Genomic DNA, 23020 nt, shown 5'->3' with positions numbered 1-23020 from the left:
ATATTATCTAATAATATATTATTATGTGCATCATAATATATCATATATATACTGTATAATATGTAGTATATATAATATAGCATATATATTTAAAATGATATGTGTGTGCATCATAATATATCATATATATACTGTATAATATATAGTATATATCTAATATATAACATATATATTTAAAATTAGATGTATATTATATAAAACATAATATAATATTGTATATGTTATATATTAGATGTATACAATAATTACATAAGATATATTATATACTATTATTTATAGTATATGATTATATAGTAGATAATAATTATTATATAATTCAATAATTTAAAAGAATAATAATATTTATTTTAAAATAATCAGATCTCACGAGCCTAAGCTTGTGATTCTAAGGTAGAATCTCTTTATATAAACGAGATAAGGTCAAATGTATTTCTGAGGTAAATTCACTAAGTTAAGTGAATTTGGCTGATGGTTAATAAGTTACTATTCTGGATGGAAGTTTAAAGCAATTATCACAAAGTTGGATTAATCATCATCCTGAGTGCTGCATTGAAGTGCTTTGCCTGTCACCCAGATTAACAAAGTTGGATGTTTTTTTCCTGTTTCACTGTGTATGATTTCAGATTGTCTATGACAGAGTCTCAGAGCTCCAAGGCCGTGTGCTGAAGCTGGTTGTGAAAAGCAGAGGAACATTCGTGGGAGCTGTTAACATTCAACTGAGCAGTGTCCAGTTCAATGAAGAAAAGTGGTACCCACTGGGAAACAGTGTCATTTAAATGTTCTCCAAGATGATTCAATTATTTTCCCACTAATGTTTCTTTATCCCATTTCCCACGGTACATTTTGTCTCAGCTGCCCTTGAGAATAAGCAGTCATCTCATGAGCACATGAGATGAGCACATATCCTAACATTTCTAACCATAAAGTTATTGTCTTAAAAGTGTTACCATCTTCCTGCCACAGATTCCTGCCCGTGTGAGCTTTTATCACATGCTAAGAACTTGTAGAACATGCAGAAAGTTCTTATGACAGCAATAAAGGGCTTGGTTTTGTTAATATTAAACAGTACTGTAAAAATACTGAATTCTGTGCACATCAGTGTGTGGGGGCTCATTCTTTGCCCATTAATTCCACTGACTGTGCTGAAACTGCTGATAATGCTGTAATTTATCATCACTGCATGTGATTTCAGAAAACCATGGGATGGTTTATATATTTCATATGTATTTCAGATGCCCAGAAAATTTCACATTAAATCTTACCCAATCAATACTTTGTTTTTTAAAGAACTTTAAAAGTTTTGATACAATGTAACATTTCATCCAGGATATTAATTTGTCATTAATATATATAATTGTCTCTTTCATTCTGACATCCAAAAGGCAGATATAAGTGGTCATTTGTGTGAAGAAAAAAGGAGGGAGAAGCTAATATTAATGAATAAAGAGAATATATTGAATGTGAGCTTCCAGTGGGGGATTTATTTAAGATCATGATATCACAGATATTTGTTCAGCAGTCTTCCCACATTGCACTCCTGTGCTGCATAAGGGGTTCAAGTCAATATAAGCATTGAATAGACCTCAGGGCTATAAAATATATGTTTATCTATTAAATAATGAACATGAGTGTTCCTTTAAGTTCACGGATGCTAATTACAGGCTCTGCTTTTCTCTAATTTGAGGAAGCACTTAAGCTCATCTTTAAGTATTTGGCATGTGAGCAGCCACAGTGAACTGCCCATTATTGCCAGACCCACTGACCACATAAATAAACCTTTCCAGGGCCAGGGGCACATTTTTAAGGCACAGGAGATGTGTTGATTTGTGACCAGATCTGCTGTAAATTTTAAATTACCACATACTGGCTAGATCTGACATTTGTCCTACCAGGTGGAAAAGTGGTCAACAGAGGGGTAATAATCCCAGAAGTGAAGGTAATTGCCTTCTTCTCCCAAAGGACACTCACAAATCAGTCTTCTGAATATAAAGCTGTATAAAGCTCCTGGAGTGGGACTTGGACTGTTAGCTAGGAAATTAAATAAGCTGGAGTTTTTCTCAGCATCAAACCAATGGACTTGATCAGGTTTTATCTGAAAATTCTTTCCCCAGTTCAACTTGTGTACTAAGATCCTCCTCAGTAAGGGGAGGCGAGGGGAACTCTGTTTAATATTAATATTATTAGTCTATTAAGAACTGTAAGAAACTGTAAAATATTTACCACATGCAAGGGACATTAGACAGAATATCACTACAAAGATCAGGATACCAAAATTTTATGCTGTAGGCTCTCCTGGGAAACAAATCAAGTGCCTTGTCACTCAAAGACAGAAAACACACAGAGGCCACCTTACAAAGTTACCAAATTTCCTGTCCTTACAGTTCATTATTGATTTTAGATTCCTCTTAGTCTACTGTCTCAGTTTCCTTATTCAAACTCTAATGCAATTTTCTAACAGTGCTATTTCCTGTGACATTTTCTAACCCTTGTTTACTACATGCCTTGATTTTCCATCTTAGAGCAACATTAAATAAAACAGCATTAGAATAGCAATAAATAAAAAGAGCATTACAATGTATTATCAGAACTGTCTACAAATTTGAGCAATATTGTTTGATATCAAAGAAACTTGTCAATATAGCAGGAAATAAGGTGGCTTCTGATAGAATGGTGTTGAATTTTACATCTCTTATGTCTCACCCTTCTACAAGAATGATAAAGGAGTAAAATCTTTTAAAACACCTCTCAGTTGCCCTATCTCTGTAGAGCTGGGATTTTCCAACACTTGTGCATTTCAAAGCTCCTTAGGTGTTCTGAAACTCATTATCCTACAGAAAAATAGAAGCAGGGCCAAGGACAGTAGCCCCTACTCAGGATACACCTTCCATAAAAGTCCCACTGGCTTCATAAAATCATTGAGAATGTGCCAGTCTGGGAATCAGGCCACTGGGCTGTTGCAAAGACAGACATGCTACTTTATTGAAGCAGGGGACAATCCCCCAGAACAATTTATTCTGCAGAACATCACTAATAGTACCAGACATGAGCAAACAGTGATGCAGATTCCAGCTTGATCCCGTCTTTGGATATCAGCGGAATGTTACGGTAACCTGGAAATATAATGACACCTTATTAGTGTATTAACCACAAGCACAGATATCATAACGGAGTGATTTTATGATCATCTATGCAAATAAGGCATAATTAATGATTCTGTAAATCATTCTTTAAATAAAATTAAATTATACAGGACCTAAGCACCATTCGTGCTATATATATATATGTATGTATGTAGTATTTCAGTTCTGGTTTTTTTAGTGACAGAGTGAAAAACTCCAATGTTTTTCAGGATGTGCTATTTTTTCAAATGGAAGAGTTTTAGCCCAGTGATATTTAAAGATGGGCAAAGGTTACAGTGTAACATCCAAGGTTAGGTGCTGCACACATTGTCCTGGTAGCAAATGAAATCAGCGTGTGAAACAGCAGTGCCATCAGAACAATGTTGCGGCAGCTGTGCACTGTCCAGCTGAGGCAGAAAAAAGTGAAGTGTAACATCTTCTGCCATGACATCTTTAAAAGCTGATTTCACATGAGTAATTCATTTTATTAGAGATAAGTCATGCCATTAGAAACTACATATTTATCTGGTTGGTTGAAGCATTTGGAGAAGCTTCAAACATAATTCACTTACCTGCATAGAAAACAAAACAATCTCTTCTTCAAAGCCCCAGCCTGTATGGCTTTATATGACTGAATTTCCATTATTTCATAATAATAGGCAATGTCACTTTTGATTAAAAAATATTCTGTATTCTATCTATGTGTATGTAACTCCAGTTTTTTAAGTGAGTCTGTTTTGTATCGGTATCTGTGTTTTCAAAACTGCAGTTTTCAAAGTCCCTCTTTAGCTATGTCTGGATGCCTGTGGAGTTTTTGGGGCCCACATTTACCTGGGTGTGGAATTTCTTGCTTCTTTTATACAGAATCATAAAATTGTTTAGGTTTGAAAAGGCCTCTAAGATCATGAAGTCCAGTCTTTGACTGATCACCACCTTGTGAACCAGAGCATGGCACTAAGAGTCACAACACATCCAGCTGTTTCTTGAACAACTTCAGGGATGGTGATTCCACCCCTGAGCAGCCTTTTCTATGCTGGACAACCCTTCCAGTGACAGAATTCTCCCTGATGTCCAAGTGAACCTTCCCTAGCACAGCTTGAGGCCATTTCCCCTTGTTCTGTCATATTGCACATAAATTCCTCTGGTATTTAAGGTTCAGATTCTGGGCAGCAGATATTAAAGCTGATTTCAGACACTTTACATTTGAGATCAGTTTTAAAGATATGCACACAATATGTGGAAGGTTGGGTTGATTTCCTATCCAAAGATACGCTTCAAGGACTAAGATTAATTTCTGAAGACTTGTGTCCTAGCCCCTACCTACAGAATATCCTACAAAGTGTCCTGAGAGAAGTAAAACTTTTTTTTTAATTGAAATTGCTCCAATTTGCATTAAATAATTAACTACACCTGGATCCCATGATAATAGAGGTAATAATTGAGTTCCTGTCCTGCATCAGCACTCTCCATGGCAGATTCATTGGCACAGGGACTGTAACAGAGGATCTCCCTCCTATTTGCCTTTAACCACCCAGGCAGAGAATTTTTCTTAATTTCAGCCCCTCTGAGTACAGCTACATAATCACTACATGGAAAATCAAATTCTGCTACAGCTGGGTAGCAAACATTCCTCCCCAGTGGAGTCTACAAGTAGGTGGGAGTCTGCTGCTGGAGAAACGAAGGCAGTGTGGATATAGATTTGAATCCTTTCAAAAGAAAATGCAGAGGAGGGAGGAAATGGCACAACTTTTTCCCACTGCCTGACAAAGAAAATAAAAATATGGAAGCACTGCTCAGCTTTTGGAAGCAACTTGCCCTCAGGGACACCTCAGGGATACAAATCCCAGGGACTGAGGGACAGCCCTGTAGCACAGATTAAAGCAACTGGAGTGCTCAGACTGAAATCCTAGCTCACCCTTCAGCATTTTAGGCAGTTCTTCCCTTGTCTTCTTCTTCTTGTGACTCCCTCTGCAAGAGCGTTATTTTCCCATATCACTGTTCAGAGAGTTTGGGTATCTAAAGCAAAACCATCTTTCCAGACCTGGTTTCAGAGGTCTCAATGGTAAGCATTGTAATAAATGCTTGCAATAAGGCTGGGCATCCTGATGGCAAATTACTTTTTTTTAATGCTCTGTTAAGTAGGGGTTGGGGCAATTTTTTTGACATCAATTATAGTTTTTGTACCTAAACTCATTCCCTAGCATTTTGAATTACTCCACTGGAAATATTTCCTCAAAAATCTACTGCTCTTACTTTTCCAAAATATGAATACCTCATTTGTGACCAAAATTAATCCTATAGAGACATTAAGCCACACTGAAAATTTGAATCTAAAGAGCCTTAATTAGCCTTAATAATTTTACAAGCACTTGTAAGCAACACTGCCTAATATTTGAATTTGTCTCAGATATTGTGAGTTGGTGTATTGAGTTTTCTTTCATTATCCAGAAGTATACAAATAAAAGGAAAGTAAAAGGTTATCAGTGTAAAAGTTTATGTTGTAGAAAAACAACTGAGCTCTAAGAGTAATGTCTTTGTTCTTGTATAACTCCTCAACCTCAACTAAGAATCACAAGCAGCTTTATGGCTTCCAAACATGAGGGAAAAAAAGCCATTTAAAATCCTGTTAAGCTTAATAAAATAGCTCAGTGCCTGTTGCCAGCTCCAATGTTTTGCTTTCCCATCTTTATTCACTAATAAAAGCTGTTTGTTTTGTCAGAAGTAGCTTTGGAAAGCCAGTGTAGTAAACAGCCATTTTACATAAGCCTTTCTCCTTGGCCTATTGACTTCTGTGTCTGCTCTTTATGTGCAGCCTATTCATTACAAAGGTTCCAAGAACTCTACTGGCTTAACAAAAGAAACTCCAGCAAGAAAAATGCCATATTTTGTCTAATTTATAATCATTGTTCTCCACTCCAAAAAGTTGAAGATAGGTTACCTGAGGGAGTTGTGGTGGTTTGTTTTGTTTTAATTTGGTATTGGGTTTTGAACTTATCTGAGTAGAAAGTGCAGAAAACTGTTGCCTTCATAGCAGTTCTGACTAGTCCCACTTCTTGCAATGAATTAAATACCACCTGAGCAGTTTCCATCTGGAATGGAATACTGCAGTGAGAACTATCACCTGTCATTAATATTGCTTTCGTTTCAACATCATGGATTTGCATTCAGAGAATACAATTATTTCAAAAAACGAGTGCCATGTATTCATTTAGTTACACAATCACCCTCTAGAAAACAAGCATGATGCTGTACTCTCTCAATGCTCCAGTAACCATAAAAGCTTGCAGTGTTGCAGATTATTTTGGGCTGTTATAGGTGGTTCACATAAAAGGATTACCTGTATTCAGGCTCGTCACAGGTAAAGTGTATTGGCCAAGGAATTCTTTGTTGACCAGAGACACCTCATCCTCCACACAGAAGCGTATCATTGCCAGCTCTGGAACTTGGATGTTGAAAGAGAAGGTTTCATTCCATTTAGGACACAAAGCTAATGAAAAGAGAAAAGAAACAGGATTAAAATGCAACTTCATTTCTTTCTACTCAATAACTGAATTACTGTACCTGCTATCACTAGTCTGAACTGGTAAAGAGTCATTCTTTTTCCCTAGATATCTGTGCCCATTTAAATAAATAACAAGATGATGCAAAAGCCTGAGAAAAGTTGATGTCATCCCTTAAAAGAGAGCAAAATAGGCCAAGCATAGCCAGGTTAACAAGTTCTGCTCAATCTAAATTTTCCTATAGCCATAGCAGTTTCATGCTTTTGCCAAAATTTCTTCTTTCACAGTGTTGGAAATAAATAAATTCAGGTAGTAAAAGTAAAACACTCATTTGACTAGAAATACAAAAAAAGAATGTGGAACAGAAGGGGTTACTTTGTCTTTAGCAATGTTCACACAGAGAAAAGAAATTCAGGGGCTGATTTAAAACAGCAGCCATCTAAAAAAAAGAAAAAGGAAGAATAGGAGACAGAGGTACAGAAAAAGGGAGATCACAGGGAACTTGTAGTCTGAGACATCAAGAAGATCTATATTATAAAGATAAGGGAGTGCTCAAAGACAGCTACAAAGAGTACACACTTCACCTGTCAAGCAATTAAGGGATTACTCCTACTAGAAACTTCAAATGAGACAAGTGATGAAGTTACAGTAATTGCTTAAGAAAAAAAGTCTAAATTTACCAATTTGTCTGTTGGTTTAAGCTGGGATATGATTAATTTTCTTCATATCAACCCCTATGGTGCTGATTTTGGATTTTTGACCCAAACAGTGCTGATTACACACCAGTTTGAGCTGTTGCTGAACGGGGCTTACACAGTGTTGAGATTTCTGTCTTTTTCACTCTGCAAAGCAGCCACCCCATCCCAGTGAGGGGGCTGGGGGTACCCAGGAAACTGAGGGGAGACACAAGTGGGACAGCTGACCCCAGCTGAGCAAAGGGATGTCCCTTAGCAATGGTGGCATGCTCACAGCTGGGGAAAGGAGGGAGGGAGGGCATCCAGGGTTACAGTGTCTGTCTTTGTAACCACAAAGCCCCATAACAAGGCCTTGTTTACCTGGCAGTGGCTCTACACCTGCCTGCCATGGGAAGTGGTGAATGAATTCCTTTTTTGTTTTTTTGCTTATGTCTGAAGCAGCTTTTGCTTTACCTATTAAATTGTCTTCTCAATCCATGGGTTTTCTCATTTTGGCCCATCCAGCCCTCTTCCCATCCAGCTAGGGGAGAGCAGGCAAGCAGCTCTGTGGGGCTGAGCTGCTGTCCAGGATGAGCCCACAGCGGTGTGCAAAAAAAATTCTGTCTTCCTTTAGAAAGGGAGAGTGCTCCCAGCTAGGAGTTTGTGCTTCCTTAATTTACCAGTCTAGAAAAATGGCACACAGCATGAACTTCTGCTACAGGTTTTGTGCCAGGAGATGCTAGTCTAGAGAGAAATAATTGCATTTTCTGTAACAACTCCTTGGGGTGCAGAGTTGGTGACTCCTTATGAAATGTTGTTGTGCTTTGTTCACAGCCAAGAGAATCAGAGTGATGCTCACCATTGCTTTTTACAACACTAGATCTCTTTCTTGTTTGATCCTCTGGTACACCATAGATTTCTATCTCCACCAAGGGGTCAGCTTTGTTGGTCTTCGACATGGCACTGGGTGGTAACTGATGGCCACTGATCAGCTGGAAAATTAAAGTTGCATTGAAATAACTGTAAGAATAAACTATTTACCACAGCCATATAGTAGCCATAATAGAAATAACTTTCATAAGAAATTACTTTAAGTATATACCAGTCATAAACTGGTGTATTAACGACACATTAAATACAATGGAATCAAGAATATGGATTCCATCTAACTTAATTTGCTGATTATTTTTATAGATATTGTGGTATATATTTATATAATATATATTAGGAGATATATATATATATATATATATATATATATATATATATGAGTATTTATATATTTAGGAACATTTTTAATTAGATCACATTGCTCCAAGCCCAGTCCAAACTGACCTTGAATGGTTATAGGGATGGGATAGATACAACCTCTCTGGGCTGCCTGTGCCAGTGTTTCACTGCCCTCCTTATAAATATATATATATATAAAACTGATATCATATTTTAAACAATAATTTTCAGGGTTTTCTACTCAATAGCTGCACATAAAAATTCTATTTTGTTACCATGCAAAATAATAATGTTGGAGGAATCAGTCTACAGTGATTTTTACATTTTCTGCTATCAAGCTCGTGAATTCCAATCTGTGGGGAGTGGATCAGCATCAAGACACACTGTGACATCAACATTGTGTTACAGGGTTTGTAGCAGACTCCCTCACCTGTGCCTCATCTCTTGCACAGTAACAAAAAACTCATTTGGTGAGCTTCCTGATGTTTTTCTCCTTAATTTAGTTAGCTACCTGGAAATTTTGTCTCAGACTGCCCTGTAATCTGGCACCCAGCCTAAGAAAGGATTTCTGAAAGTCACAACTTTGTCTGCTTTCTATCTATATTTTAGGACACCTAGGAAAGCGTAAACATCTGTGCAGTAATCAGCTTTTTAGAAATCAGTGTATGAAATGTATTGAGAGAGATATACAAGCCTGAAAACACAGCTGCAAGATATGACCCCTGATCCTGGTCTCAGGACTAAGAGTTTCTTATTCCCCTGTCAACCACCCAAACAATCAAAACACATAAAACTTTTTTTGCTGAGGTATTTTCTGTAACACCTTGCTCCAAGAGAAGTTCTAGCCTGAAATATTGAAGAGTAGTGGCTTGGCAAATACTGATGCCCTGTCTTCTTAGGGAATAGCTACAGCCTTCACCAAAAAGCTTTGCAATCCCTGATGGGCTGCCCACTGAGAACCTGGGAAATTCCTTGCCATGTCCTGAGTGCTGTTTCCAAGGCTTGCATGACCCATTGCTAGAGCCAGTCTAAGTCTCCCCTGGGGTGGGAAAAGAGTGAGTTCTTTTAAGCACACTATGACCCAAATCCATAAATCCCATCCATTTTTGAGATCCAAGGTGAGGCAGAGAGGTGTAAAATTTGTTAGGCTGAAAAGACTACGAAGCACCTTGAATATCTCTATCTGTGCTTCAAAAGCTCTATGCCTCTTGATGGGAATTGTGGCACATCAGGTTGAGGATAATGAATTCAGTAAAATCAGACCCTATATGACTTTTCTGTTCTTCATTCATTCATTCAGATTTGCCCCCTTGGTGTTTTATATCTTTGCTTAACAGAATCTTCATTCATTCATTCATTCAGATTTGCCCCCTTGGTGTTTTATATCTTTGCTTTCTGTTAAGACATTTCTCCATTCATCCAGTTAGTAACTTTTCCAGCAGAAGCTGCTTTTCCTTTGACTTCTGCTCCCAGTTCCTTTTGTCTTCAACCACCATTTCCTGGGTTTTGCTGCTGACTATGAATGAGGCTCTCTGTGCCCTCCAGTCCCTCAGCCAGTGGGATGCCATTGCTCCTCTAGCAGCCTGTAGTCTCAGTCTAAAGTCCTCAGTCTAAAACACTGCCCCCTTCTCTTCTCCAGCTCCTTCCAAGCTCAGACACTTCCTTTGCATTGACAAAGATTTTGTCTGTCTCCTGCATTACAATTCAGGGTTTATCCTCATCCTAATTCCAGCTTCATCTAAATTAGGGCTAAAATAAGTGATGTATTTGCCTGGCTGCATGAAATCATCCAGCAATGTCTTTTCACAATTGGTATGCTCACTGTCAGGACACTAAAATGTTCTTGATTAGGTGCGTGCATTATGTAAGTATTTTATAATTGTCACTAACTATTGTTTTATCTCCACTATTTATTACTCTGAAAGAAACAAAATAGCAATTACACTCTAATTTTATGCTAATTAAATAGCATTTATGCCAGTGGTGTTCTTTGTAATCGGAAATATTACTTTTTCATTGGGAAAAGGGAGTTTTCTAATTAGTGAACAATTATAACAAATCTGCTTGATCTCAAAAAAAGGCTTTTCTAACCATTATTTGTAAATTACATGTATTTCCAGTATTTTTGGGATGTAAATCACATTATCATTTGGGAGAAGTAGAAATAATTCAAAGGCTTATTAATTCATCCCTCCTTTCACACTTATTTATACCATTTTAGGATTATAAATAGTCTTTAATATATGCATAGGAAGATAATGAGACTTAAAAGAAGTATAAAGCTTCCTATCTTATCTTTAAAAATTTTCATTTGTCGATTAGCATTATAATAGCACATGTGGTATTATTGATATTGAAAGAAATAACACCCAAAGTGCACATTTGATTTCTGTGTTTTCAGTTCACTTTCCATAAGCACCATTAACTGGTCCATTTGTCAGCTCCATTATTCACATTTCTTTATACAGCATCATGAAAAATCATATATTTTTACAGATTCTTAGAGGCTCTGAACTCTTACATATTTTTAGCAAACATAAGTGAGCTAGAGATTGGAAAGCACCCAAGCAGCAGTTGATACTGTATGTTTTACCTTTCTTGTTGAAAACATTAATTCCCAATGAACAGGAATGGGAATAAAATGGAAAAAAAATTAGATAACAATTGCATCTGAATTACATAACCTTTGTTTTCCCATTTGCATGGAACAAAGCAACACTTCAGTAATCTTACCCTTATTGACAGAGACATTGGTCTGCTGTATGGTCCCACATTTCGGGGTGTGAATGTGGTATTGCGATCCCTCAGGAATTCAGGTTTCAGCACATAGCCACAACCACCATTGTCCAGGAATTTTCCTTCTTGCAATTCCATGTGTGTGCCCGGTGTTTGGAAGTTTAAGGCCACTGTAAAATTAGATCAATATTGGTTTTAGTGAATTAGGTTTGATAACACTTTATAAAACAAATATTTTTAAAAAAGCGAATGCGCTTAAGGTATTTATATCTCTCAATTCATATGTAATGTCCTGTAATTTCCCTTAAATTAAGTGATACTCAATTGTTGGAATCTGGAATGTAAAGAATTCTCAGAACTTTGGACCTGTAAGCCAAAGCTTAGAATTAAACACAGCATTTAATTTGAAACCTTGGAAAAAAGTTTCCAAACTTAGGTGCTAGAAGCGAGAATGTAGTTTAAAGCAGACACACATTAAGAAGAAAGTTTAGAGTTTTAGACTTTAAGATATAGAAAAAATAAAAATAATTACAGAGGTAAACAAGGAGTTTAGAATGCAGTACTGTAAGTTTATATGTCATAACATGATTGGCTAAGAAAGCTTCCAGTTTACACTGTAACGAGTCCATAAGATTAAATACTAAAGGATTAGGTCAAAAACATAAATATCCTTATTAACAGTGCTTTATTAATCAGTAAATCCTTAAAAAGTCTTATAACTAGGAGTCTTGTAACCTTCTAAACCATAAAGATGTGAGCTGAACTCATCTTTTCTATCTAAGTAGAAAAGAAAATAAATCACATCATCAAAAACAACTGAGAAATCTCATCTCTAACTCATTCAAAATCCCTTCCCAAATCTCCATACTCAATAATTAATTATTTGTGCACAAAAGCAGTGCACTATTTAGAACTTCACCCATTTTAAGAGTTATCCTACATATATTTTTATGTTGTTATATCTGTTTTCCTTTTTCTTTCTAAATTAGACTTCAGACCATGTGAAATGAGAGATCCTTTTTCTCCATGAGAACTGAATTCACATCCTAGTTTCTCTACAGCAGCAAGACCCCGCACTCCAAACCTGTTAACAAAGTTCTGGTGCAGAATTCAAACCACAGGATTTTATCCAACCTTAGTTATAGTGCAGAATTCATCACAAAAACATCTCAACCCAAAGATTAAGAAGGTTTAATTTACTGTTAGAAAACCCAGTGAAAATGCAATATAAGTTTACAGAACTAGAAGCAATTTTTAAAGTGTTCTTAAATGTATGTGAGCACACACTCTCTTGGAGTTTAATCCTCCAGTACTGGTGATTATTGCAAGAATATGCCTGACAGATTTTCCTTTCCTTTCCAGTTCAAAACATTTTTGGTTTGCTGCAGCACCAATAATAAAATATCACATTTCTCATCAACAGGATATTGTAATTCATGAGATAAAGCCAACATTGAAATAGACCTGTTTAATGAAATTTTCCCCTATTCCAGTGCATTGGAGCTTCCTGTCACGTTCAAAACAGAAATGCAGAAGTCAAATCAGCACTGAATTATGGCATTATGAACCTGTGACATGTGTTAAACAGAGAATGATAAGAAGCCATTTACTTAAAATGGTGGTTTGGTAAGAATGAAAAAAGAAGACTTTAAGCAGTTCAAGTGACTCCTCATAATAATTCATGAAGAGGACATTATTACTTGTTCCTATGAGATAATATGAATGTATTGAATGAACATTTGACATAATGAAAAAAATACTTATTGCAGGTGGAAAACACACAGAATTGTTTTCATGCAAAAATTATTTGTTCCTTCACTGCTTTGATGATCCTTTTAAAACGTTCTGTAGCAAGTAACACAAATAGAAATGAAGCAGCTGGTGCAATGGACCTGATATTTGCACTACACATGTTTTTGGTGGGGTTACTTCTGAGGAGCTCGAGCCTGGTTCCATAGTCTCAAAACCAATTAATGGGTGGAATACATGAGGTGCACCCAGAGTGCATCATCTATTTAATCTGACAGGAATCCCATCTGTGCTAGCTAAGATTGCTCTGCATCATGAACCAACATGCAGCAAGTAGGAACAACTGGAAACCTTGTCTAGAAAGACCCCAAACAAAAAAAAAAACCCAAAACAGCAAAACACAGCATGCACTCCTGCCTTGAACTAAATGTTAATGTAGATGCAGACGTGATTTTATATGCATATACACAGGAAATCTGTTTTACCTTTAACAACAGAAATCAAACTTCAGGGTGTTCATACTGCCCTTTGCACACCATTGGCTTCTTTTAACAAGGTAAGTATTTTCTTGGTATGGTTTTGGCAGTGGTTCACACTTTGCTTTTTATGACTCAGCACATCATCCAGAAACAGCCCCAAATTTGGTGCTCTGTGATGCTTGTCATATTTTAATACAGTGAATCAAGCTGTGCAGAGGTTGCTACAAGAGCTGCAACCCTGAGGCCCCTGGAAGTCTGAACCACAGATAACCCAGGATCTCTCAGTCCTCAGGTGATTCCTGGGCCACACTTTCAGAATATGTGGGTTTAAAAGTGCAACTCAAATTAGGCACATTGAAGAGTCAGCTTCAAATAGCAGCTTCCACATGATGAACCAAATTACATGATTGCACATAATGAGACCACTGCTAAATTTACCAAGCTTTATAGGCGACTAAGCAGGAAAATCTGATGTAACAACAGCAACAAGCAAATGAGAATACTTTATATTTTATCATATTAGGAAAATTACTTTTGCAACACAAGTGAAGGGCAATGTTATTATGGGTTTAAATCTTCAAACATGAGCACTGTGTTTTCACTTAATTTAATTTGACCTTTGAACAAGTTAAAAACATATGGAACAGTAGTTTTAATTTACCTGCTGGTTTCTTTGTATTTCAAGTTTTAAGGTGATTAAGCAGATGTGAGACTCTGTGTCATATTCTCTGAGATGCAAACCTCTACTAAAACTGTTCACAGGGTTCATAGCTGCTTGGGGCCTCCCAGGGCACTGCTTTATGGTGCATTGATGCACAGTTTTTCTTTTTAATCAGGTGCAGTTATAGCCCTAACAGTTCTTGAGAAATGGCAAGGATCATAAACTAAAAGCTATGCCTAGCAGCAAGGGCTGAGCAACATCTTTCTGCAAACAACCCTGAATTTCTACCCAGTGTTTCATTTCAGCTTTGCTGAATTCAAGAGCAGAACTGTCAATAACATCCTTTGTACTGTTGTTTTATGAAACAGTATGAATTTAATGCATGTATGAAGAGAGATTTAAACTGACAGTTTATTTTGGAAAGAAGCCTAAATGAGCTTGCAGTGAAACCATCTGAAACAATCTTGATGTATGGTTTTCATGGGGCAGTAAAGGCATCTGAAGTTTAACATTGTGTACATTAAACTTTCTCCTCAGTCCTTTCATTAAGCACCAAAAGCCTTTTAATATTGATTTATAATCAAAGCAGCACAGCAAAATCTGGGCTTGGGGAACAACCTGAGCAAAGGAATTCTTCAGTGTGATTCCTGCACCTGAAATGGATTCAAGTATTCCTAGAACCATGAGGCTAAATCCCCTTCAGATCAGAGTATTTCATACTCAAATCATGTTGCAAAGCACCAAAGCTGCCATGGAAACCCCAGGTGTAAATAACTTAACTTATTTACACCAGGAAACCCCAGGTGTAAATAACTTAATATAGCAAATGGAAGGTAAGAAATAGCCCAGCTCCAAAAAAGATCAACTATTCCATAATACACAGAGCAATACAATTTTTGACCCCAAATCTCTGTATCACAAGCAGTTAACTGAAGTCAGTCCCACCACAAATTGCAAGACTAAAGACATTCTAAATATTCATATTCCATAAGCACCACCCTTCAAGATATAATTGATTTATAGACTAAAATCAAAAGCTTTTAAAACCAAAATGAGCACTGTGACTATGATTTGAAGGCAGTTGAGGAAAACTGCACATCTTTTGTGTGTAATCCTGCCTTTTTAATATTCCTAGTGGGAGTTTTAAATTGTAATTTTTTTTTTTTTGTTCTTTGCTTCCTAGTTCTATTAGCTATATTACAACCATAAGGTTTAATGTATTTTCCCATTCAAATGGGAAGATTTTAAAATGGATAAGGACACATTTGTCACCAATTTTTTTTTCTTAAAATGAATTACTTAATTGCATTTTTTGCCATTTAAAAATGCATCTCAAAATGTATGAATTTTATGCCATTTCAAAAAATATCATATGCAAAAAGCACTCAAGTGCCAATGTTCCTATCTCCATGATTCACCTCACTCATTTGAATCTAAAGAGATTTAATAGATATCACACTTTTATCAGCCTTGTTTCCTTCCTCTCAGCTCTTTCCAATTGTCTGTGTCCTTAAAGTGGGCCACTCCCAATGAATGCAACAAAAAATCTATGCCTTAGATATTCAAAATCTGAACTGAATTCCACAGAGCCTGGGAAATACTATGGAAAACAGGCCTGTATCCCAAAGCTCTGGAATGCTGCCATTGGCTGTGAGATGATCAATGTGCTTGGCTTGGAGGATGCTGCTTCCATTGTACATCAGCACTCCAGGCTGGGCATGGACTGTCTGGGCTTTCTTCTCACATGCAGGTCACAGCTGCACTCAATCCATCACTGCCCAAAGTTACAGAAATATCCCACAAGTCCAAGGAAGTTGGAGGGAGACTATTTACAAGGGCATGACAGGACAAGGGGGAAGGGCTTCAAGGAGAAAGAGAGTAAACCTGTGAATAGGTGAGACCCCACACAAGGACTTTGGTCAACCAGACCAAAAATAAAGAAAATAAATCCTTTTTTTCTACCACAAATAAAAAGTATACAATGATTTGCTCCCTTACAATACAGAGCAAGCTTCTACGGACAGTAAAAATTTTGGCATACAAAGTCTCACCACCTCTCTTCCTGGCAAAAAAAAAAAATCAGAAAATCAAACTGTCGTTTTTTTCCCTCCCCTAACAGACTCCAAATTTTATTAAGCTTAATGATCATTTCTGGCTTTATTTTTCACCAACACATTTTGAAATGGTTGTTTTTATGCTACAGAAACTTGATTTATGAATGAATTACAACATGAGGGAGGAGGAGGGACTGCTCCTCTGAGAACTGAATAAATGTAGAACTGTGACATAACATGCTTATAATGCCTTTTTTGTATTGTCTCTGGGCCAATTTAATACTGTGGCTCCAAAGATACTGTCAAAAGAAATGTGAAAAATTCAGTCATACAGTTCATAATTGCTGACATTGTTCCTACTTAATTACAAGTGGTTCTACTAGAAAAAAGATGTCAGGTGATTAAGAGTCATCCATTGTCCAAGTATATCTGCAAAAGGTTTAAATAAGGATTGTCTCTTGTGAGGTGCTCATGGGAAAAGTACCTAAAGCATTTCTGATCAATTATCAGATCTAAACATCTAAATTGATTTTTGCTATCTAATTAATGTGTCAGTCTGAAAGTCACACTTTAGTGTAAGTCTGAGCATCTTTCGGTTGTCATTTGACCAGTTTTATACCTAAAAATTTTCCAAAATAATTTTAAAAATTTGTTTAACTTGTGATTGCTGGCAGAACAGTGAATATTATCAACTTCCCTTTCCTGTTTTAGTCTGAGTCATTGACAGGTTTAGAAGAAGATCTGCAAGGACTTCAGAAACAATTGTGTCCTACAATTTTTTTCCCCATCTTCTTTTAAAATTTATTAGACTCCACATAAATTATTTACTATTCTATTGGTTGTCTGCAGTGAAGACAGCTGGAAAAACTGATAAAATGGAATTTCAATGTTTCTTTGCTTTTAAGTGAAATTCCAGTATCTATTACACACACAAAAACTACCTAAAAACAAGCAGGCTGCAGAGTAGCCCAAAAGCTTTTCCATAAACCTGGCAGCAGACACATTTCTGCAGAAGAAACATGAAACCTTCATTAAAAATGACTCCCAGCATTTGGAACCATTCCAAAGGAAAGCTGAGTGCATTTGGAGAGCTTCGTCTGTTGAATCATATTGTCCCACCTATCTTGTAGATGTCTACACTTGAATTAGCTGTACCACTTCACTCTTACTGAGGATCAAATCAGTGAAGTTCAAGGGACAACTTTAAAAAAAAGAAAGTGTTCCTCTAGTTTTCACTTCCTAAGGAGGAAATTTTGGGCTATTAAAGCCAGTAGAAAACAGCAACAATATAGTTATTGACACAGCAGCCAAGCAGGGTCAGATTTGAGCCATTTTGATTTGCACAGGTGAGGCATACAAAAATTAGTTGGTTTCCTTTCCTTTGGTTGCTTCAGAGATTTAAATCAGAACTAATTAGAGAGTTCTCTATCACGCCTCTTTTCATGCATTATTTTTTACCATATTTTGTCATATTATTGCACACAAGATTGAGCCTCAAAACAGATGTGACAAAATTGCCAAGCTGCATTTCAGTGTCACAGGCCAAAACAAAACTTACAGTAAGAAAAAACCCATCATCCAAGTACAACTTTCACAGCAGCATATAAATTTTATGCACACTCCAAAAAGCACATATGGGATCTTCTGAAACAAAATTCTGTACCTGCCACACTGTGGCTTTCTCCTGTAACTTATGACATGCAATGGTCATTCCTGTAGAGTGCTTTGATGCATTTATAACATTTCCTACTGCAAGTAAATGCCATATTCAAAAGGATATTTGTCTCTTTTTTTGTTTTCACTGAAGCTCTCTTTTGTTTCAGATTTTTTTGTTATTTTCCTCAGTTGATATAAAACAACTGATATCCGTTTGTTTAAATAACTGTCCTGAGTTTTCTTTCCCTGCATAAATCTTTTCATTTCATTTTATTTACTACAGAAAAAGGAGACATGGATGCACCAAACCAGTTCTTTCCAGTGCCTCACTGCAGCTGTATGCAGAAGGCATACTAATTTTCACAGACTATGAAAAGTGTGGGATTTTTTCACAAAACCTCCTGTTCTTATGAGTCTCCATTTTCAGAGCATGGACAGGGAGAGCACCGTGATATCCAAAAGCTATTTTGTGGAAACTCTGTACTTTTCAGTGAGGTTTTTAACTTGCCTTCCTCTGGAAATTAGGTTTACACAATTACATGTCTTGTCCTCAGCCCCAACAAATCTTGAGCCTGTTGGACCGTTTCATCCTGCTTTAGCTGAGTGCCAGCCTGCTCCAAGTTAATATGTTCCAAGCAATTTAGAGAAAATTGCTGGCAAGGTACAGGAGAGAGACTGTTTTGGGTCCATCACTAAAGGGAAGTGAAGGAATAACTCAATTCTCATAATTACAAGCTGCAGAGGCCTGGCAGGCAGTATTATATGTAGGTTTGAACAAAACTTACTATATTTTCTTTGCCCAGCCAGAAAAAGTTATAGATGTTAAAGGAACTTGAAGGCAAGCTTGCAGGTGTGGGGAGGAGAAGGGAGTTGAGAAGAGGAATAGGTGGCATAGGGAAAACCTGATTCCTTTGAAGAGTTTTAGTGAAGTGGTAAAAGGGATCTGGAGGGATCTCCTCTGTGCATGGGGTGTAAAGTACAAAGGCAGGGTGTGTAAAGTACACGCAAAAGTGTGTGAATTATAGAGACATGGGACAGACACAAAAAATCAAAACTCTGTGTTAAATCAGTGGAAGGACATCAGCAGAATATTCACTGAGATACACTCACTTTGGGAGTTGCATTGTGAAGAGCAGCTATATTTCTGCCAAACAGCTATCTAAAGCAGATTAGGGAATTAAGAATAGATCTAACGTAGCTTGGAAATTATATATGTGGAGAATTTTTGCTAATCAGCCCATTCCCATGTGAAAAATGGAGGGGTTTTTAAGTGAAGATGCAAATGAAGTGACCAAGAGGGCAGATCTAACCACTTCCTGCATATTTTTAATTCTTCCAGGAAGGGGCCCAAACCCCCTATGCACCAAAAGTCATATGCTTTGCCTACTAATGTTTAGAATGACTTCTCATTAAAGTATACTCTGAGTAAACAATCAGTGTAGTAATTTTGAAAGATTTCAGCCCCGTCTGTGATCTAACAAATGGATATTCTTTGCAGAGATAAGTGTGGAGATTTACAGGCCAGAAAGAAAACTAGCAAATTGCATTATGATAAAACTGGGAGATTAATTCAATTTTAAATTAAGGACCTCTGGCTAGTGCTTCCTCTAAGCATGAAACAAACTTACTAGTTTTTAATGGCAATATAGAGTGTAGATAGCAATGATAGCATACAGAGAGTGCAGCACTCCAGGTAAATAATCCAGAAATTACACAAAATATGGATGAACCACAAGGACAGAACATAATCAAACCATTTTCACACAATGTGGTAATGAGAAGATACTTGGATAGTCCAGCCCAAGCCCAGATCTGTACTGCATTTATAAGGACACAGAAACAAGTAAAAATTATACTAAATAGTAATTTTTGTAGTCCTTGTGGAGTTATGTAAAACTCTACCCCATTTTAACAGTCAGGATGGAGAAGGTAACTTGTCACAGAAGATATATGGGGAGCTGAGAAAGGAAACAAGTGGAAAAGGCAGCCTGGAACAAGGGTGACATAAAGGTGACTCGAGGGCCCTACAGGCAGAGTGAAACCTGTGCCTGTCCTTGGATGAGTGTGCATTTTAACATAACAAGGTGAATCCAAACCTTTCTCCTCAAAACTGGAGCCTACGGCAAAGTGCGCTGCTCACCCCACAGCCTCCCTCAGGTGGCCTTGGCCAAGACTCAAAGACAAGATATATTTGTGGATACAAAAAACCAAAAAAAAGCAAAAAAACCTATTCTGCTCTACTTTACCTAGGGCTGAAAAAGTTGTAGCAGGCAGACATAGAAAAATATTCTGTAATGAGAATCTTTCAAACTGAAGAACAAAAAGATGAAGGTAAAATTGTCTCTAAAGCCATTAAAAAGGACAAAATGCTTACAGGTAAGAGGTTTTTCAAAGTCTGCTGGGTATAGAAGTCATGCCATGCTTATTTTTAACAAATTCAAAGTAATAACTTTCAATGAAGAGAAGCAGAAGTAATCGTTATTTTGTTGCTCAGGAAACAAATATGTTTTGCACTGGGAATTAAGATGCTAAATGTATGTTGCATTTATAAAGGCTGGAGGCTCCCAGCAGAACCTGGGTGTGGTGCTGACCAAGAAGGTTTGAATGTTTCCTTGTGCAGCATATCCTGTTCTGGGGATTTTTGGCACTACTGTCAATTGTTGTGCTCACATCTGCACCTGTGTCACTCCAGTCACAGGAGCCACTGAAAACCCAGAGACCCTTCAGAAGAAGCTTCCATTGCTGTAATGGCAGCTTAAAAATGCTGAATTAGTGCTTTTCTTAATATCCAACTCAAAATGTTTTTAAAAGAAATTAATAAAATATAATACATTCAAAATCTGGATAAGAGACAGCTATTCAACACAAAGTGATATTTACAATTACCAGGGATGAAAAACTAATGGGATATGTGAGTTGAAGGAAAATTTTATGTAACAAAAAATTAAAATAATGCCACTGGGGGGAAATATGCATCTTATATAAAGCCAAAATACTACAGTAAGCAAGAAACTCTTGTATTGTTAAAACCTAGACTGCAATAGTGTCTGCAAGGATACATACCCATTTGACACCCTATATTCCAGAACTCTTGAGGATTATAATTTGAAGAGCTCATTCTTGATCCTTTGGGGTAAATTCTTGTAATAAATCTTGTAGTATGTGAAATAAACTGGCTAGCTGATAAACAGAAGGATAAAATCTTGGTAAGAAAACCTTTTTTTTAAAGAGGTCCAATTTGAATAAATAATAAAAATGCAGTCATTTGATCCAGCAATTTTTTTACACAATATTATATCAATGTATTCTATTTTAACATTAATATATGGACCACTCTGAACTATGCCTAAAATCTTATTTTGAAACCTTAATATTTTCTGTGTATTTGTATCTGACAGTATTTCTGTATATAGTGCAGACTTTTGTGAGAAGTTCATTAACCAAAAATCATTTCTTCACTGAAATATTCTGTTTCTTCAACTTTTTACAGGGTAATTATATGATTTCTACACTAAAGCCCACTGTAAAACTAAGACACAGAACAGGAAACTGCACAAAAGTTTCCTCATTCTATAGTAGCTCAAAATGAAAAAAAAAAAATATAATCTCTAGATGATCTTGGCTTGTTTGCTGTTAGGAGGATTAAATAAAATTACTCCATAATATTAAGACCAGGGAAGAGCATATTTTTAAAAGCCATTTGAATTATTGAAATATAAGCCTCAGAAGATGTTAGCTTGAAATATAAGCCTCAGAAGATGTTAGCTATTAATGAACATTGGTTTTCCTTCTGCTGGCTGTGTTCCCTCCTTTCTCATATGCAGGCATAGACTGCATAGAGGTGGGGAGCTTCAGATGACTTCTATCTACACGATTCCTTTTAGTTATTAAAAAAAAACTATATTTCCACGGTTATCTCTCAGATCTGTTCCATTCTCCTCTCATCTCATCATTTTTTGTTTGTTTAGGGTATTTGTTTGATTGGTTTTGGTTTGTTGCTTGGGGGTGGTTTTTTTTTTTTGAGAGGGGGGATGTTATAGAACTGCTTTTATATTCCCTAGAGTGCTAGAGGAACAGAGAGGGCTCTCTGTGGATGGCTGGAAAACCCTACTTTTCGATGCTGTTCAGCATCATTCACCTCACCAGGCACTGAAGCACCTCCACAAAGTGGGTGGCTGGCAGCAGGGCTGGCCCCGAGTGCATGGGCATGTGGCAGGCTTCATTGTCATTGTCACAGTCAGTGATGCCTGCTCTCCACACACCCCCAGAGCCCTGGGCAGGCAGCTGGAGTTAGAACAGCAGAGGCTGCACTGCAATGCCTGCACCAAATGGAGATGCTCCAACACAGAATGAGTTTGGAATAACCCAGCTTGGCTGGGATGAAAGGTGTGCTCCAGTGGAGCAAACTGCCTGCTCTGGGCTTTATCCATCCCTTTAATGAAGACTCTTATCTGCAGCTCTCACCAAAGCCAGGGGTCTGCCAAGGCAGCTCCACTTTCTCAGCCCAGATTTTGGGAAGAGTGGAGGGGAATGTGTCACATTTATATTTTCTGAAAAATCCCTTTGCCCAGGATTTTTCTCTTGGGAAGCTGAGAAGCCTCAGAGGAAAAGGAAAAGAATTTTATCTCATTTGCTTCTCCTGTGTTGTGCTCCTTTGGAATGTGGTTGGCAATTGTTTACCCACAGGTGATTGTTTCATTGGATTCAGCTGTGAGTTATTTTAACTCAACAGCCAATTAGGGCCAGGCTGTGTTGGGACTCTGGAGAGAGTCACAAGTTTTCATTATTATCTTTTTAGCCTTCTCTAAGTATTCTTTCTTTATTCTTTAGTATAGTTTTGTATAATATTCTTTAATATCATATAATATCATTAAATAATAAATTAGGCTTCTGAGAACATGGAGTCAGATTCATTATTCCTTCGTTTCAATGAGGGCACCCCACAAGTACAATAGGGAGGAGTGAAATTTATTCCACACTTTTTCAAGTACTAACTGAAATTCCTAAATGACTTGGTGCAGAAAACAATGAATCAAAAGGCAGACATACAATTTGTAGACTATGTTAATATTTGTTCTATAAAATACACAGAATTAAAACAAGGTTGTGTTTCAATTTTCCCCACAAAACCAATAGAAATTGAAATTCCTAAATGACTTGGT

General features: G+C 37.0%; 2 protein-coding genes across 2 annotated transcripts in view; one reads left to right on the top strand and one right to left on the bottom strand.

Annotated features, from left to right (window-relative positions):
• Positions 1 to 3143, top strand: part of PIK3C2G (phosphatidylinositol-4-phosphate 3-kinase catalytic subunit type 2 gamma) — a 247493-nt gene extending 244350 nt beyond the window's left edge. The window contains exon 37 of the mRNA XM_039708330.1: positions 624 to 3143. Coding sequence (XP_039564264.1) covers positions 624 to 776 — 153 coding nt within the window. The 3' untranslated portion in view covers positions 777 to 3143. The remainder of the gene's footprint in view (positions 1 to 623) is intronic.
• Positions 2991 to 23020, bottom strand: part of PLCZ1 (phospholipase C zeta 1) — a 45465-nt gene continuing 25435 nt past the window's right edge. The window contains exons 9-13 of the mRNA XM_039708266.1: positions 20922 to 21038; positions 11257 to 11429; positions 8153 to 8285; positions 6457 to 6606; positions 2991 to 3110 (exon numbers count right to left, since the gene is read on the bottom strand). Of these exons, the coding sequence (XP_039564200.1) occupies positions 3028 to 3110; positions 6457 to 6606; positions 8153 to 8285; positions 11257 to 11429; positions 20922 to 21038 (656 nt within the window). The 3' untranslated portion in view covers positions 2991 to 3027. The remainder of the gene's footprint in view (positions 3111 to 6456; positions 6607 to 8152; positions 8286 to 11256; positions 11430 to 20921; positions 21039 to 23020) is intronic.

Source organism: Passer montanus, unplaced genomic scaffold, assembly GCF_014805655.1.
Source record: "Passer montanus isolate IOZ18808 unplaced genomic scaffold, ASM1480565v1 scaffold20, whole genome shotgun sequence".
Classification (NCBI taxonomy): domain Eukaryota; kingdom Metazoa; phylum Chordata; class Aves; order Passeriformes; family Passeridae; genus Passer; species Passer montanus.
The sequence above is the reverse complement of the archived record's forward strand: the minus strand, read 5'-3'. Positions and strand labels throughout refer to the sequence as shown.